Source organism: Bombus huntii, chromosome 15 (genome assembly GCF_024542735.1).
Source record: "Bombus huntii isolate Logan2020A chromosome 15, iyBomHunt1.1, whole genome shotgun sequence".
NCBI lineage: Eukaryota > Metazoa > Arthropoda > Insecta > Hymenoptera > Apidae > Bombus > Bombus huntii.
The window spans coordinates 10,097,663-10,112,984 of record NC_066252.1 but is presented as its reverse complement, the minus strand read 5'-3'; the positions used below and the strand labels follow the sequence as shown (position 1 = coordinate 10,112,984).

The following is a 15,322-nucleotide window of genomic DNA, read 5'->3' as shown; positions in this document are numbered from 1 at the left end:
AACGAGGCACAATAACATTGTCAAAAATAGTGGACGAGTCAGCATTACATTTAGGTTCTTCGAAATAAGCAGATGAATGAATTCATGTCTCGCCTTCTTTCCGCTCTACCAATCCTTCCTGTGATGCGTCTACGCTCTACACGGGCAACCCATGACTCACATGAAACTTGCTAACGCGTATACCATACCCATTGCATACGAAATTACCCATACGAACTCACGTATAGAAGGTACAAGAATTCTGGTTGTAATCGAAGAAATCTACTTAGAATTCCAAGATATTTGATCGGATGCTCTATCGAACAAGCTATACCTTTCTTATACTCGGAATCTTCCAAGAATTATATAAATTTCTAGCTCGTGTTCAAATTATACCCTCTGTTATCGTAACAACATGGCAGTACTTATTTCTGATTCTTTCTGACCTGTAATCTTTTTTAACGTAATGAATAATAATGATCATCTCGCGTGCGAAAATGATCTTCAACTAACAATTAAAACGCTTACACTGTTCCAAACAATTTCAATCTGTTTTATCTACTTATCTGATTTGCTAATTTTCTAGCAACTCTTTTCAGAAATCAACGCATCGCGTGCACTCGTTTCAGCCCAATTTTCATTCCCTGTCTTTGCTTCTGTATACGTCCGTATGCAACATACAAGCAACCATTGTTCGTTGAATTACATCTCAAAATGATTTGAAAAAATTGTCATTATAGTTTAGCGACGATTTTCGTTATATACTGTGTAGATGGATTATTGATCCAAGTTCTGGTGACTGCGGGGATGTGGCCGTAGGCTGGTCTAACATGCGCATGCCGCATCAAACTCACAAATACAGATTTTTCCCTTCATCCACTATTTTCTTTCTACCATTCGCTTCTTCCTACTTTTATTTCCCGTCGTAATGAATCTTTCCTTTAGTGCCTTGACTCCTTCACGCCCCATTTCTTAATCACCGTTTCCTACGCGTTTCTCCGTGTCTTTTCCACATTCTTGATAATTTTTGATAGTCGAATGCTCGAACTGAATTTCACTTCCGTTAAGGAACAATCTTGTCGTTCAATCAACCATATATGACCTGTTTCGTACACGCGAGACATGCATGAAACGTTTTATAATGTTACCAACATTTTTTACGCATATGCATGCATATATATGTATATATATATTTGTAATTTTTCGTTCCATTGATGAAAATTTGCACGATAGATTTCAATTTTGCATTGAAATTGTATAAGGAAACGGAAAGGCGTTCTGAACTTTCTAGAATAAGTTGAAGATAAATCAGTGACCACGTTTGTCAAATTTTGTAAATAATATTTATACCACGATGTATTGATAAAATAAAGTTAAAAGTAGAAAGTAATTCGTGGCTAAGCGTGTCTTAAACGTATATAAGCACGAACTAAACCATAAAGTCGGAGTTCACTCGAATAGTAGGAAAATGGGTTAGCAATTAAACTATTAATCGCGAAATTTGGAGAACCATAGGACTCCTATCGCTTCTTAAAGGTTGACAACCAACAGTTAATGACGTATAGAGGTACCATTCGATTTCCTTACTAACCAACGTCCGCTCAAACTCCGCCTAGCAACAAGGGGGACCTGGATAAAGTTGTTGGGTAAGCTTGTCCGATAAATCGGAAGGAATACGCACAGCGAAGAAGAACCGTTAGCGCCTGGGTTCATGTGCGGAACTAATACCACGAAATATGTATATGAAATCATAATTGTTATCAGAATCTCAACCATACACTTTAAATACTTTAACAATACTCTCTCATCTATCAACGACATTATGTGCTTTTTATTGATAAAACAATATTCTACATTGACGCTATTCTTATCTAGATTAGAACGAAAATAAAGAGGAAGAAAAAAAAAAAAGAATCTAAAGCCGCGGAAGCGTTTAACCGAGCGTATTTCGATTTTTATTTGTTAACTGATTTTAAAATTGCTATCAGGCATGCATTTGGATGTTATAAATCCTAAAGACGATTTCTCAATGGACATCGTATTATATTACATTGATTATCGCTTTAATCGAGTTGTACTTACCTTTTGCGAGACGATTTAAGATGAGATCTTTATGCTGCGTGGTATGAGGCTCTGGAAGCACAACGAGAAGGTAACAACCACTTAGTGGTGACGGTGGTGGATGCTGTTGTTGAGAGCCTGGTTGCACCGCACTACCGGTCACCGGTATAATCGGAGATACATTCTGTTCAATGTTTGGTGATATCGTAGTCGTTGCCCCTCCCCCTCCGCCCTCTCCAGTAGGATCCGTGGTACTCATTGCTGAAACAGAGGCGAACCAACTAAATTAGGTAAGAAGGAAGCTTATTCTTCGCCATTACTAATTGCAATTGCTAGATCCGAATAAAGAATAGTTTTTATCTCTTAAATGTCTCTTCGAGGAAAGTTTGTCGATTAAACACGTTAGCCGGATAAAATCTCCTATGTATAATTCGCGATTTATCTACAAACCGATTGGCTGTCGCTTTCGCTAACAGTTGTCAGATATGATGACATCCGATATATGACATCATACTAGAGCTGACCCATACTACTGTTATACTACTTTTATGTTTGGCAGCTATACGATGATTGATGATCGCCAGTTTAACACCATACGTGCATTTCGTATACGATGTATATATACAAACGTAAAAAGCTTTAAATGAAAAAAAAAAAAAGAAAATGTCAAATTGATCGTTGCCAGGTAACTGCAAGGTTGCAATTTGTCCCTCTTTATATATTCGATTCTTACGATGATTTTACTTCTACCTGTATCCCCAATTATATACAGTCGAAACATGAGCATGCTAATAAAAATGTTTTCACGCAAAGTATGATCACTTTAAAGATTTTTTTTCATTTAACACGAATTATTTCACTACGCGAGAAGAAAGAGAATAAAAATGCGATCGAGATATCCATCGAGATTCGTGCAAACGTGAATGCACATTTTAGAACGAAATCTTACCGAGGCAACAAAATTTCGAAGAGATTTTATGAAAAGGTCACCGCGTCGTCACACCGCAATTTCATGCGGACAGTGTTGGCGTTAAGTATTGCGCAGGATTTGCACGACCCTTTTCCTGAAAAGCGGTAGGGCTATGTCCTATCGCCGAATGCGCAGGATCCGAGCTTCTCCGTACAACATTAGATCATTGATCCAAATTCGGGCTAGCTAACTACAAAACAGGGCATTAAACACCTATTCTTAATGATGAATTTTAATAAAAAAAATTCTATTTCATCGAAAAATTGCGAGAAATAATAAGAGGCTGTAAATTCGGAAAATCACGGACTGGACTTAAAAATCCGGTGAGTAGTGATAAAAATGATAACATTTTTCATTTGTCGTTATTAATACATTTGGTAGAAAAAAATAAAGAAAAAAATAAAACACCTCGTGTCATGTTGTCATTCCCCGCACGATATACAACACTTTACACCGCGACATTGGTATAAGAGTGTCAACCGGACAAGCGAGTATCGGCACTGCAGTCTACCCCTTAGTAACAACCCCTCCCGCAATCCACCTAGCCGGCCGATAAAATCTATACATAGTTCACCAGAATGTTATTAAAAGTTTCGTGAAATTCAAATCCCTACCGTTCTCGTTTATCAATTAATTAACGCTCACACCGAGAATCTTCTAATAATATGTTTTACCAGCTTACCTCGTTACGTGACACGATTATCCAGTTTTAATTGTTCGATCTTTCGATATATGTACAATCCAGGAACGGTATTCTTTCCACGTAGAAAACAACGTGAATAATATCCGTCAGAGAAGCAATCGAAAACAGTCTGTTATCTTAACAGGCTACTTCTTCGTGTGAACGCTTTAATTTCTCCGTTTCTTTCGTATTCGATGTTGCGTTTAAAGACCGAGAGATATAGAGAGAGAAAGAGAGAGAAAGATAGAAAGAAAGAGATAGAGAAAAGAGAAAGGGAGAGATAGGTTAGCAAAAGAGGGGCAAATGGAGAGCGACAGGAGACCGAGTAGTTCGCGAATACGGTGGCAAAGAGGGTGGCGTGAGAGAACCGTTGTAGGACACAGCGACACTAAACGTAGATCGGAACGAATACGAGATGATGCCTGTCCCTTCTTTATCTAGGGACGGGGTTAACAACGATTCCGTCGTTTCCGAGTTTCTTTACTACGAATTCACGAAATGTCTCTTCTCTCTGTCTGTTTCAATCAAACGATATTTCAAACTCGAATTGACTCGGCAGCAACTCTCGCGTTGCGGGCTGCCGGCTCTCTAACAGACTGCGATACCCTTTGCCGCTACCATGCAAAGACACCCCCTCTCCAAGGATCGTTCCGGTATCCCCACTAGCGATGCGCACTGGCTCGGTTGCTTTAGGTTCGCGCAGTTCAGACTGCCCGTAACGTCTAGTCATTCGGTTTTCACCGACATACACACGGACACAACATCTCCACGGCATCGGAAACGTCGCAATGTAGGCCCATTTAGGTGTATAACGGGGACCATGCTATATACATGCACAGACTTTGTATTACATACTCGAATAGCCAGGGGTACGACATCGTACCACTTTAGTTACACGTTTGCACGTGTGTGTGGCCATATGTGTATATCTGTATGTGTGTGACTGACTGACACGACCGGCAAGCCGGCCGGCACGACGTCGGAAAATGCCGGTACCGAGGGAAAGGACTCCGGCACCGGAAAACAGAGAAAACTGGGAAAGTATCACCGAGACTTGGAGGTCAACGTTGGTCATACTCTGCAGTACCGGGTGCGGTTATTTAAGGGAAAATGTTACGTGGTAAAATAATGACTGGCTAAGAAGCACGCGATACATATGTCTGCCATTGCGCCGGCCGGCATGCCGTGGGAAATTAAGGAACCGTTTCTCATTCGTTATTTACGTTCGTGGCAATAATTACGTCGAAACGCTTGTTAAAATGAGTAACGATGATTAGAAGTACCATGAATATTCAGAGTTCGTATTTTATTCTTTAAAATGTTGACATGTATTGAGGTTTTTGAATGTATTACTTCCTCAAATTATCAGTGGGAAATTATTGTTACCACACTTTAAGTCTCACGCAAGTTTAGGCATAATATTGACCTTTATTCTTGTTAGAAGATATTCAAATTAAACTAGATACTGCATGTGTGAAATTGGCACATCTTCACCAGCATGTAATTACTATGTATGACCGTAATTTATACTTATTATTCTCTAAAACAAACATATAATGATGCCAAAATAACTATAACATGTCACGTCTGATGAGTGGGCCACATATGTAGGTATACTATTTGTCGCACTGCAGGGAGGATCTGTTCCCGTAATTCTTATCGCTTTACTTCGTCGTCCATTCTATATCACTAATACCTTTCTCTAACTTTTTTCTCGATTCCTTTTTCGAACAAAACATAGAGCTTAAAATACTTAAAATTCCTTCACTACATATGTACATTTATTTCCATTTTCTATTAATTTTTTATCGAAAAAAGTAGCAGACTTCCGTGGATGGGACAAATAATGGTTTCGATATAAAATGGAAAAATGCTCGATTGAACATTCAGATAAAGCCCCCAAAAATATATTTTTAAAAATAAGAAATATTTTACGAGCAGTTGTATTATCAATTACGTAATGAAGCCGCTACAGACATATACGTATATGAATGCATATAGCTACAACTGCAGATGTGACCTCTGTTATTTGGTCAGTTAAATTTATTTGGTTGCCAAACTTTTAAAAATTCGTAAATTTCCTAATAATTGAAACATATATAATTATTTGATAATATTTATAATTTTATTGGTTTGCAGATGAATAATTATTTATATTTATTGTTCAGTAATTTTGAATCTACTAAAACGAGGAGGATCGTAAAGAAAAGAAATAATGTCATCAATTAAAATGTTTGTTGATCGCACGGTCGATATATCGATTCGTTGGCCGTCTTCGATTGCCGCATTGCATCTCACAATCTTCAACCCTGTATCTATGAAATATCGTACCCGATTGATGGTATATTTCTCTTCCAATTTTTTCAAAAACATCAGTATTTCATAATTATCTATATCCTTTCTATCTATTCAAATTTTTCTCTTTCTGGTTTTAGTTAAGAAATATTTATCTATTAATTTCTTACTATTCTTTGTTTCCTCACATTACTGAATATATAACTATAAAAAGTATATATATATATACGCGTACACATGCACCTATACATAAATATAAAATATAACGTGTATATTCCATTTGTAAAAAAAATAGTTGCACAATGTGTTATTAAGAAGAATTATATGTGATATATTTAGTATTTCAAAGTAATAGTAGAACATTGTTATTTTCTCTTCTCATTAACTGTCCCTAATTTTCATGCTATTTTCATGTCAAAATATAATTTCGAATAGAATTCGAACGTGATCAGGGTACAAGTCAGAAGTTTTACAGTGCTGGCCATAGTGCGCGGCGCTAGTATTGAGCGGCATCCCTTACTAACCGTGTTGAGAATATCAGAAACCAAAATATAGCATCTCTTCAAGTCGGATACTGTCTCTTGTCGTAATGACGATGCGCCCTACGTTCCGCACTTATTCTACGTCCCACCATGTCAGTGACGTAGGTAAATGCGTTCACACGCGAGACATCGCGACGACACATGTGACGTTTCGACGCGCATGAAACGTAGATACGATTCAATTTACGATATCTACTCTAACGACATAGATATATGTAAATCAATTAAAATCATTTCACCTTGCACTCTTCAAACCGTTCGTATTTAACAAACATAATATCTAAAAAAATTTTCTAAATGAAAGTGTTTAATGATATATTCGACTACAAATGCAATTCAATCCGAACATATGTATCAAAGAATGAGCAATTTAGTGGGGCAGAATAACGAAAAAGTAAAGAACGTACGTTTGAAAGTACCATCGCGTATTGAGATGCATACGTAAAATTTCTACTCGATTCTACAGTAATTAAAATACTAATTAAAGAGTCCGTGACTAAAAACCTGGCGAAGCGTATTAAACCACTAATCTGCTCCGTTCAGAAACCGTTCAGTAATACGAAGATATATATACGTGCGCTTGTGCTTATTAATTGCAGGTACCTTAGCATTTGCATCAGCATCATTATTACATCGTTCGAATTATTTTACACTTGGCATCTTCTACATTACAGTCTGTAACGCGGTATATTCAGCAGCTATAACGTCGATGGCCTCCTTTTAAAGATTTCAAATTTTTCTCCTGCGATAAAGCACGTCTACCTCTTGTATCGTCTGCATAAGAAACATTAATAGATTCCTACTTTAACTTCCTACTTCTTGCGTTCTGCTTAAATCAAACAAAGGTGCCAACTTACTGCCATTAAGATATTACGACGCTTTCTTTATACTCTCCGATACAATTATAATTACATTTTTCATATGCTGATTGAAGATTAGCGACTAGTAATTAGCAGAATTACATAACTGGCTTCGTTCTCGTTATCCAAAAGTGTTGGACGGTTTACAAAAGGTAATTATCATTGTTTAGCAATGTCTGTCAATATTATATAAAAATATATGAGAAAGATAAGTGATCCCAAAAGCGCAAGTTTAGCCAAGACAGCAGGGCAGGGCGTTCACGAGGCGCCACGACGACGGCGTCTCATCGATCTGACTAGCCGAATACCGCAGCCACTTACAATATACACAGAGCGTATACCAATGCCATAGAAAATCCACGTATCTGCAGAGAAAACTGCCAACTACTGCAAACAGTACGCTTGTGCCATCATAACATTTTTAATCGTCCACTTGCTTCATTTCCTATTTGACAAATTTATTGTCTTTCATATAGAGATAAGTTACTACTTCTATAAAAACTACATACTAATATTCTCATTCTTCTCCCGTTTTACATTTTCCTTTTCTTTCCATAAATGTTCCGTTTAGCAACACTGAAGCATATAACATATAATAAAAGTATAAACATACCAATAATTTACCAGATATACATAATGAACTAGGAGAAAGGCACAAACATGAAAAAACGATTGTAAAATACTGAATACCCGCATTTTATTGAAATAAATTTCTCTTTCATAATCTCCACGATGATGATAATATAATGTTACCTGTGCTGAACAGTTAACAAACGAAATAGAGCAAACACGGGAAATTAAAAATTACCAAAGCAAATACAATTAAACGAATTAAACAAAAAGAAAGAAAAACATACATCTCCTCAATCAATTTCAAATGATTTATTACAGAGACAAAAATTAAATATATTGTGCATTTGGAAATTGTCATAAATCTTTTTCATGTTACCAACGATTGAAAAATATTCTACAGGGACTTAAAATTTTGAACAATCTTTTCTAAGTAATCAATATATCAAATGATTAATAGTTCTATAGCGTTTTCCTCTTCTTTTTCGACGAACACAGTGCCATCTTGTGCTTGACCGTAAGTTTCAGCTAGTGCAATCATATGATTGTACACTAGTCGTACTGTTCGTGTGTTGTGTAAATGTTAGACGTGAAATAGTGTTTTTAATTATTTAATAATATTATAATTGTACAGCGTCTTAAATACGAACGAATTAAGAATAAAATGGCACGATAGATTTGTATCCATTTTCCTGTACCGTGACAAAGTCATATAGATCTCACGAAAATGACAAGCAAAGATAAAGAGACATTTTGTAAAAAAATGCAGAAAGCCACTAGAGAAATTCATTCAATTAGTGACGCATTAGTAAATGCAAAATTAGCGTTTGGTAAAGCACAATCTTTTTAATTAACGTATCAGTGAAATTTAAATTTTCATTTTTTCATATAGGTTAATAGAAATGACATGTAATATAATATAATATAACAATAAATCTTATATGAATTCTATTAAGCAATGCAATGGATATTTATTCTAAGATCATTGTGCAATAAACTAATGATAGATTACATAAAACTTAAAATCAAATGATATCAAATTAAAAATGACAAATATCACTGATTTTAAATAGGTATTCTTGAGGATTCTGTATGGGCTGATGGTCTTCTGGTTTTCTATGAAATTTTTCGATATTTGGAACTTGCTATGATCAGGTGCAAACATACAAAAGTAGGATCACTTTTACAGGACGAACTTCGTCGTACCGAGGCGTTTGAACATGATCTTGAATTTTATTTGGGGAAAGAATGGACAAAAAATTACAGTCCTAGGTAAATTCTTTTGTACTATTTTTATATTTCTACGTACATACGTACTTTCAAAAAAGATTAATATGTAATTAATTTACTATCGGTCGCTGAAAATATTTAAAGGCATTCGTGAATCATTGACAAAATCGATAGATCCTCGATCTAAAATTTGGTGTATATTTAATATCTTTTCCAGGGATAGTGTTACCAAATATTTGAACCATTTAAAAGAAATCGAAAATACGGAACCCATTTTACTGATTGCATACATTTATCATCTGTACATGGGTCTTCTAAGTGGTGGGATTATTTTGCGCAAAAAAAGACAGGTTATGCAAAAAATTTGGCCATTTAGAGGATCTCGAACGATTGTTAACAATATTACAGACTTTGGAAGCAGTAATATTTATGAACTTAAACGAAATATGCGCGATACTATGAATAATATCGCAGAAACGTTGGACGAAGATACAAAAAATAAACTTATTGAAGAAAGTAAAACGGTGTTTGCATTAAATAATGAGATTATAAGAAGTATAGAAGGTACAAGCACTGTCCTTGTGAAAAAAACGATGTATTTTGTTATCCCTGTTATGATATTTCTTTTAGCCTTTTTTATATCTTTGAAGAAAGTATGATAAATATATATCCGTTTTAAACGTAGATTTTATTTTATTTATATAAGAACAGTTTTTAAGTTTGATTTAGATATCTCTCTTATTAAACATACGTTCAACACGTGTACATATAAATACTCAACTATGGTGAAACAATCTAGTTATAAAATAAAAAAAATTAAATACCCTCTGTTGATCTTTCAGAGATCGTTTCATAATTTACTAATTTAAATTAAAGCGAAATATACAAGATATTTTATTACATAAAAAATAAGTACCTATCAAGTGAAAGTAAACACATGTATATGTATATTATTTCGTTGATTTCATCACATATCTAAGCGTATTTTTATCGTACTTTTATTTAATATTCTGTTGCATTTCATTATAGTAGTAGGCTGGATATATAATAACAAAAAAAGTCCTTAAATATCTAATAACTAAAAACTAGTGATGTATATACCTTGTACTCTGTTATAATATCTGACAAGATCGTTTGAACACCAAAACCAATATGCTGAGAAACATTTGTGATCTCAAACAAATGTTTAAAATCATATTTAATTATAAATCTTTGTACACTCTATCATCATTTAAACTTATATAAATATTCTAAAAATGTATGCACAAAAAATGTACAACCATCGCGATATAACCCTGCTGAGTATGACTATGTCTTCTAAAATCATTTTAAAATAATTTTATAAACAATCAAGTATTGCTTGTTTGTCAAATTTAAAGTTTGCCCAAGTCATTGAATAATATTCCATAGAATGGTTTTGGGCTTTTACATGATCTATTGGGAAGAAACGCGATGCGTCGTGATTCATTAGCACAAACGGAGAAGGTATAGTTTTTAAATCTGCTTGCAATTTATTTGCTGCTTTGCCAAATAATAAAGATTTTAAATTTCCATCGGGAAATTCTGCATTCCGAAATTCTCTGGATATTTGATCTGTAAATCAATAAAATTCTTCATTATATTACACAATCTCTTAAGCTTACAACTAGCGCTAATTACAGTATTAAGCACCAAACCTTTCGATTCCATAGTTAGAACTTTAGCTTGAGCTTTATAACTAAATTCATTGCATTTTACAGACTGGATAGCTGGATCCATTAAAAATGAATATGATTGTTGATTTTGTGGACTCTCGGTTAATTGTTTGGCGAGTATGGCTGACGTTTCATCTTCATTCTGATCCCCGAATAGATTACGTTTGATCGCTGCTGTTTTTACATTTTTACAATCATGTGCGCTACGTCGATTCCTTGCTGGTGAAGTATTACATTGTCGAAAGTTTTTAACGTCTTTGAAGCTCGGAATATCGTTCTAGAAATAATTTACAGTTACATTAAAATTATTTTCAAAGACATTAACAGAAATAGGCGATTAAGCAACAGATAGTTCAATTACCTGAACAGAATGAGGAAGTAATTGCCGTTTATTCTTTGGAGCAGTGTCAACGTCACCCAGAGATTTGTGTCTGTGTCTTCGTATAGTGTTTGCATTTTTCTCACGTAAATGTTTCTCTTGTATCCAACGTCTCATTCTCCTATTTAAAAATTATAATAGCAAAATAGAATTTTTGAAGCACATCTTCATTATACTTCTTATTCTTTTCTAACATCTAAACTAATTGCTTTTTTAACAATGTTGTATATATGAACAAGGACATGACATCATGATATAAAGGATAGTAGATAATAATGTATACATCATGTCAAAATAACTTTTATCTTTTAGGCTTTTGAAATAATTTATTACCTTACAAAAGGAATAACCATGAAAAATGCATTTGGACCAACTCCTGTTTTTACTTTTGGGGTCATATCTTTCTTGTTATTAGGTAAATCAGCAAGAGAGAACCATTCTACATTTTTTATTTCTTTCCTTGTTTTTGGTTGAAATTTCGTATCTTTTTGTACACCACATATTATGTACAATCTTACCAATTGCTCATTTATTACCGATTCAATGTATTCATTTTCATCTATTAAATTTGAAATATCAAAACCAGTTTCTTCCAAAACTTCTCGAACAGCACAACGAGATGGATCTTCATCCTCATTAACTTTGCCTTTAGGAAAACTCCAACTACTTTTTGCCCAATAACTTTGAACAAGTAACACTTTAGTTAAATCTTCGTTCAATACAATCGCTCCAAAGGTTGGAACATTTTGTTTATAATCACGCCATTGTTCAAGAATACTATCTATGTTAGCTACATGAGGTTTTAGAAACGGTATATGAAAAAAAATATGCGTGGCAAATTCTCTCATGCTACATGGTCTCAACTTTGGATTTTCATCTGTACAATAAAAATCCAAATAAAACCAATGAGCTAATTCGATTTGAAAACATATTCGAACTAAATCTTTCCTCTCTTCTTCAGGTACGTTGATAATAAATCGACTGAAAATATCAAAATCCCAAAATACTTTCAATACAGGATGAAACAATGTGAACGAAGTTAAATAATGGTATGAAAAAAATGTTTTTTGAGAATTAAGTGTAAAAATTAACCTGCTTAAATCGTCGAGTATGTCGGATGGTATTGAATGATCCACCATTTCAGGAATTAATCATACAAAAGGAAATTTCAATATTTTCTTTTATAATAAAACTTTGTAATCGCAAAGTACACACACAATCATCGTATATAATCACACTTCAAACGTTAACATAAACTACCTCAATCGAGTTCATTTATACTTTATACCATTCCATTCTCTTTTTCAATTGATTCGCTCTATGATGCCATCTAACCTCCTTTCTGGACATTCCTATACCACGGTCGTATAAAAACATGTTTACAAAATTACGCGAACATGATCCGCAAAATTTGAGAATCAAATATATAATATTTAACAAGTTTAATGATAAATAATATTTCGAATATCCATTCGTAACAACATTTATTTAATTACAATTTAATTTTCAAACTCGTCTAAGAATACAATTAATTTGTATTGCTCTTTTATTTTTTGTAAATCACTTAAAAAGATTCATTTTTTACAAGTGTATATGCATACATACATATATATATAGGTATGTGTACATAATGTTAATTTATACATTTGTGATATGGTTCACTAATTAATTAGTTTTAATATTTGCTCTAATATATATTCTATGCTCTCATTATTATTTATCACTTTCAAATCCCATATATCTACATCATCCAAATTACATTCAGTTTCTGAATCATCAATACCTGTAAAGTATACTTTATAGTTAATAATATAAGTACATGCAAATATAATCATAATCAAACTTCCATTGTTTCGTTCAACAATTAATTTTTGTTACTTACCTGGGGTAAACATCCAGCCACGTTTGTTTCTAATTGAATCATCTGATTCAATGCGAATTATTTTACATATATTTTTAAAATTTTCCATAAACCATTGTATATCAGTTTTTCTTCTTGTATCACTTACTATCCATATAGGTTTGCTATATGCTAAAACAAATTGGCACATGATATTGTATAAAATATTAATTTTTAATATAAAATTATTTCGTACCGTTATACATTTCTAGAGCTGCACGACAAAAATAGCCATAATCTTTGTTCCTGATGTTTTCTCCCCATTTTGCCATTTCAAGGCGATAATTTTCTTTGTATTTTCCATCTCCTAAAAGTTGATCGATATCCAGACCAAGAGATTTAGCCCAGTGAAACTTAATTGGTCCAGACAGTCTTATAATTTCACTCTTATCATGTCCAATTCTATTAACAAATAGATCATTCAACATGTTAAATTAACATATTATTATTATTATCACAATCATATTGTTCTGAGTTATTTTATTATGACTAGAAGCTAATCACCTTTCGTGCAAAGCATTTGTAATATAATCTTTCCCAGATTTTCTTTTACCACTGAATAATAAAATTATTTGTGGTTTGAATGTTCCTTTATGGCTTATTTCACGATCATCGGGAATATTGTCAGTCGCCATATTGAAATCGCACTACTTCACTTAAGTATAAATTTGAATATTAAAAGATCGCATAATTGTTCGTTCAAAATATCAAAATTTATTACTTTATATAAATAAACTTACATATATTTATTACAAATGCACAATGCTTATTGACACAACAAATATGTTTCTGATTTCTTCTATTAAACACCCAAATACTTCTAACTTCTGATACGAAATGAGAAATTAACATACTTATAGATAAACTTATTTAAATTCTAGGAAGTATAACACAAAATCAAAGTGCACATCCGAAAAAAAAAAGAACAATAGCAAAAAATCTTTGAGTGCAAAAGGTTAAATTCAAATGGACATTTTCAAAAAGGTGCAATCTCTGCGAGTATAATGCTCGCTTGAATTATATAAAAAGACAGTGGGGAACTTATTATTAATGGAGTGTATTAATTGAAGAGCTTGGAAGATTGACTGATGGAATCGTTGTGTTCTTTAAGCTTTAAATGACGCACGCAACTATATAGAATTTAGGATCTATCTGTATATTAGTTACGAGTCAGAGAATTATAAAATATGTTTGTTTAATAGTTTTTAAATTTTTTTTATTACTATAAAATCATATATATATACAGGAAAGTTATTTTTTAGCTTCACGAAGAGCCTTACGTTTCTCTGCCCTCTTCAATTGTTCTTTGGGTTTTAAATTGTGCTTCTTCGCAAAGCGTTGGTTTCTCAAGAATTTTAAATCCATCTAAAAAAATGTCAAATGTCATGAAGTTATATTTTGATTAATATAAACGATGTTACCGATAAAACAAATCTTAAAATCACAAGAGGAATTTCTTGATAACAGAACAAGCAATTAGAGATTCTGTTTATGATTAAAAAAGAAAAAACTGTTATTATTATTTAATAAATTTAAATCTTACACCAAGCGTAGATTCATGTCTGTAACGTTTTGGTTTTTTGATACCATTACGATGAGCTTTACGATCTACAAACCAGAAAGAACCAGGTAATGTTACATTTCCTATTTTACATTTTAAGATAAATGAATTTCACTTTTCATGCTTCATAATTATTTACACTTACTTTGATTATGATTGGTATGATTCTTGGATTTTGCCATTTTTCTCTGTTAATCAATCTAGAAAAATAATAGCTTTAATCAGTTACAACATAAAATGTCATAAACAACCTTTGAGGTTAAGAGTTTCTTTGAAAATAGGATTATATTCTGTCATGAATTGGGAAAAAAGACTATGAGAAATTAATACAAAGTATTTTTACTCAATTGTAAAAAATAATATAATAACATAGTTATGTCATTTACATAGAAGATGATTTAGATATAATAAATTTATAACAAACCTACGGGAGTTCTTCCACGCGTGCTTGAAAGCGGAAGTCTAAAGTGAAAAGAGACAGATTCGTAGTGTGAGAACGACACTAGCGCCAAATATACATATTTCTCTTGCGCTATTTCTTTTCCTTCTTTCTTTAAAGTTCAATTTAATAACAGACGGTCTTCAAAAACGATAAATGA

The 15,322-nt window shown here is 33.2% G+C and overlaps 5 protein-coding genes and 1 long non-coding RNA gene across 56 annotated transcripts in view; 2 read left to right on the top strand and 4 right to left on the bottom strand.

The window, feature by feature from the left end:
* The window catches only part of LOC126873960 (microtubule-associated protein futsch), a 34,717-nt gene extending 30,428 nt beyond the window's left edge, over positions 1-4,289 (bottom strand). For 18 of the 50 annotated variants that reach the window (XM_050635374.1, XM_050635383.1, XM_050635396.1 and 15 more), the window contains exons 1-3: positions 3,693-4,287; positions 2,990-3,200; positions 2,062-2,301 (exon numbers count right to left, since the gene is read on the bottom strand). In XM_050635374.1, the coding sequence (XP_050491331.1) occupies positions 2,062-2,299 (238 nt within the window). In that variant the 5' untranslated portion in view covers positions 2,300-2,301; positions 2,990-3,200; positions 3,693-4,287. Of the gene's footprint in view, positions 1-2,061; positions 2,302-2,989; positions 3,201-3,692 lie in introns of all 50 variants that reach the window. The other 32 variants (XM_050635392.1, XM_050635368.1, XM_050635375.1 and 29 more) reach the window with 3 other exon arrangements.
* A 4,187-nt stretch (positions 4,290-8,476) lies between these two features.
* Positions 8,477-9,873, top strand: LOC126873988 (uncharacterized). Its single transcript, XM_050635491.1, has 3 exons — positions 8,477-8,789; positions 9,033-9,231; positions 9,407-9,873. Exons 1-3 carry the CDS (start codon positions 8,687-8,689, stop codon positions 9,846-9,848), a joined length of 744 nt encoding a protein of 247 aa, XP_050491448.1. The 5' UTR covers positions 8,477-8,686; the 3' UTR covers positions 9,849-9,873.
* LOC126873978 (m7GpppN-mRNA hydrolase) lies at positions 9,859-12,585 on the bottom strand. Its single transcript, XM_050635466.1, has 5 exons — positions 12,355-12,585; positions 11,596-12,243; positions 11,245-11,383; positions 10,866-11,160; positions 9,859-10,782 (listed from the first exon to the last, which is right to left on the bottom strand). The coding sequence occupies exons 1-5, from the start codon at positions 12,399-12,401 to the stop codon at positions 10,529-10,531; spliced, it is 1,383 nt and encodes a 460-aa protein (XP_050491423.1). The 5' UTR covers positions 12,402-12,585; the 3' UTR covers positions 9,859-10,528.
* LOC126873996 (uncharacterized) lies at positions 12,234-14,366 on the top strand. The gene is made up of 2 exons (XR_007692600.1): positions 12,234-12,311; positions 14,044-14,366. It is a non-coding gene; the product is annotated as an uncharacterized LOC126873996 (long non-coding RNA).
* LOC126873991 (phosphomevalonate kinase) lies at positions 12,730-13,817 on the bottom strand. Its single transcript, XM_050635506.1, has 4 exons — positions 13,667-13,817; positions 13,359-13,564; positions 13,145-13,294; positions 12,730-13,045 (listed from the first exon to the last, which is right to left on the bottom strand). Exons 1-4 carry the CDS (start codon positions 13,795-13,797, stop codon positions 12,924-12,926), a joined length of 609 nt encoding a protein of 202 aa, XP_050491463.1. The 5' UTR covers positions 13,798-13,817; the 3' UTR covers positions 12,730-12,923.
* On the bottom strand, positions 14,353-15,263 carry LOC126873994 (60S ribosomal protein L29). 2 transcript variants are annotated; one of them, XM_050635512.1, is made up of 4 exons: positions 15,152-15,263; positions 14,869-14,923; positions 14,706-14,770; positions 14,353-14,527 (listed from the first exon to the last, which is right to left on the bottom strand). In XM_050635512.1, the coding sequence occupies exons 2-4, from the start codon at positions 14,903-14,905 to the stop codon at positions 14,414-14,416; spliced, it is 216 nt and encodes a 71-aa protein (XP_050491469.1). In that variant the 5' UTR covers positions 14,906-14,923; positions 15,152-15,263; the 3' UTR covers positions 14,353-14,413. The 2 variants fall into 2 exon arrangements, with proteins under 2 accessions (XP_050491469.1, XP_050491468.1); XM_050635511.1 differs by having other exon boundaries at positions 15,148-15,258.
* Positions 15,264-15,322: the final 59 nt, after the last annotated feature.

What these genes read in the sequence shown, in the direction of transcription:
- LOC126873988 (XM_050635491.1), top strand. Translation starts at nt 8,687, where the DNA reads ATGACAAGCAAAGATAAAGAGACATTTTGTAAAAAAATGCAGAAAGCC. An exon ending in AAATGCAAAATTAGCGTTTG is followed by an intron (nt 8,790 to 9,032) that starts GTAAAGCACAAT and finishes GATTTTAAATAG; the next exon opens with GTATTCTTGAGGATTCTGTA. An exon ending in ACAAAAAATTACAGTCCTAG is followed by an intron (nt 9,232 to 9,406) that starts GTAAATTCTTTT and finishes TATCTTTTCCAG; the next exon opens with GGATAGTGTTACCAAATATT.
- LOC126873991 (XM_050635506.1), bottom strand. Translation starts at nt 13,797, where the DNA reads ATGGCGACTGACAATATTCCCGATGATCGTGAAATAAGCCATAAAGGA. An exon ending in ACAAATGCTTTGCACGAAAG is followed by an intron (nt 13,565 to 13,666) that starts GTGATTAGCTTC and finishes ATTTGTTAATAG; the next exon opens with AATTGGACATGATAAGAGTG. An exon ending in AGCTCTAGAAATGTATAACG is followed by an intron (nt 13,295 to 13,358) that starts GTACGAAATAAT and finishes AATTTGTTTTAG; the next exon opens with CATATAGCAAACCTATATGG.
- LOC126873994 (XM_050635512.1), bottom strand. Translation starts at nt 14,905, where the DNA reads ATGGCAAAATCCAAGAATCATACCAATCATAATCAAA. An exon ending in TCATACCAATCATAATCAAA is followed by an intron (nt 14,771 to 14,868) that starts GTAAGTGTAAAT and finishes TCTGGTTTGTAG; the next exon opens with ATCGTAAAGCTCATCGTAAT. An exon ending in GACATGAATCTACGCTTGGT is followed by an intron (nt 14,528 to 14,705) that starts GTAAGATTTAAA and finishes ACATTTTTTTAG; the next exon opens with ATGGATTTAAAATTCTTGAG.
- LOC126873978 (XM_050635466.1), bottom strand. Translation starts at nt 12,401, where the DNA reads ATGGTGGATCATTCAATACCATCCGACATACTCGACGATTTAAGCAG. An exon ending in TACTTCCTCATTCTGTTCAG is followed by an intron (nt 11,161 to 11,244) that starts GTAATTGAACTA and finishes AATTATTTCTAG; the next exon opens with AACGATATTCCGAGCTTCAA. An exon ending in TCTAACTATGGAATCGAAAG is followed by an intron (nt 10,783 to 10,865) that starts GTTTGGTGCTTA and finishes ATTGATTTACAG; the next exon opens with ATCAAATATCCAGAGAATTT.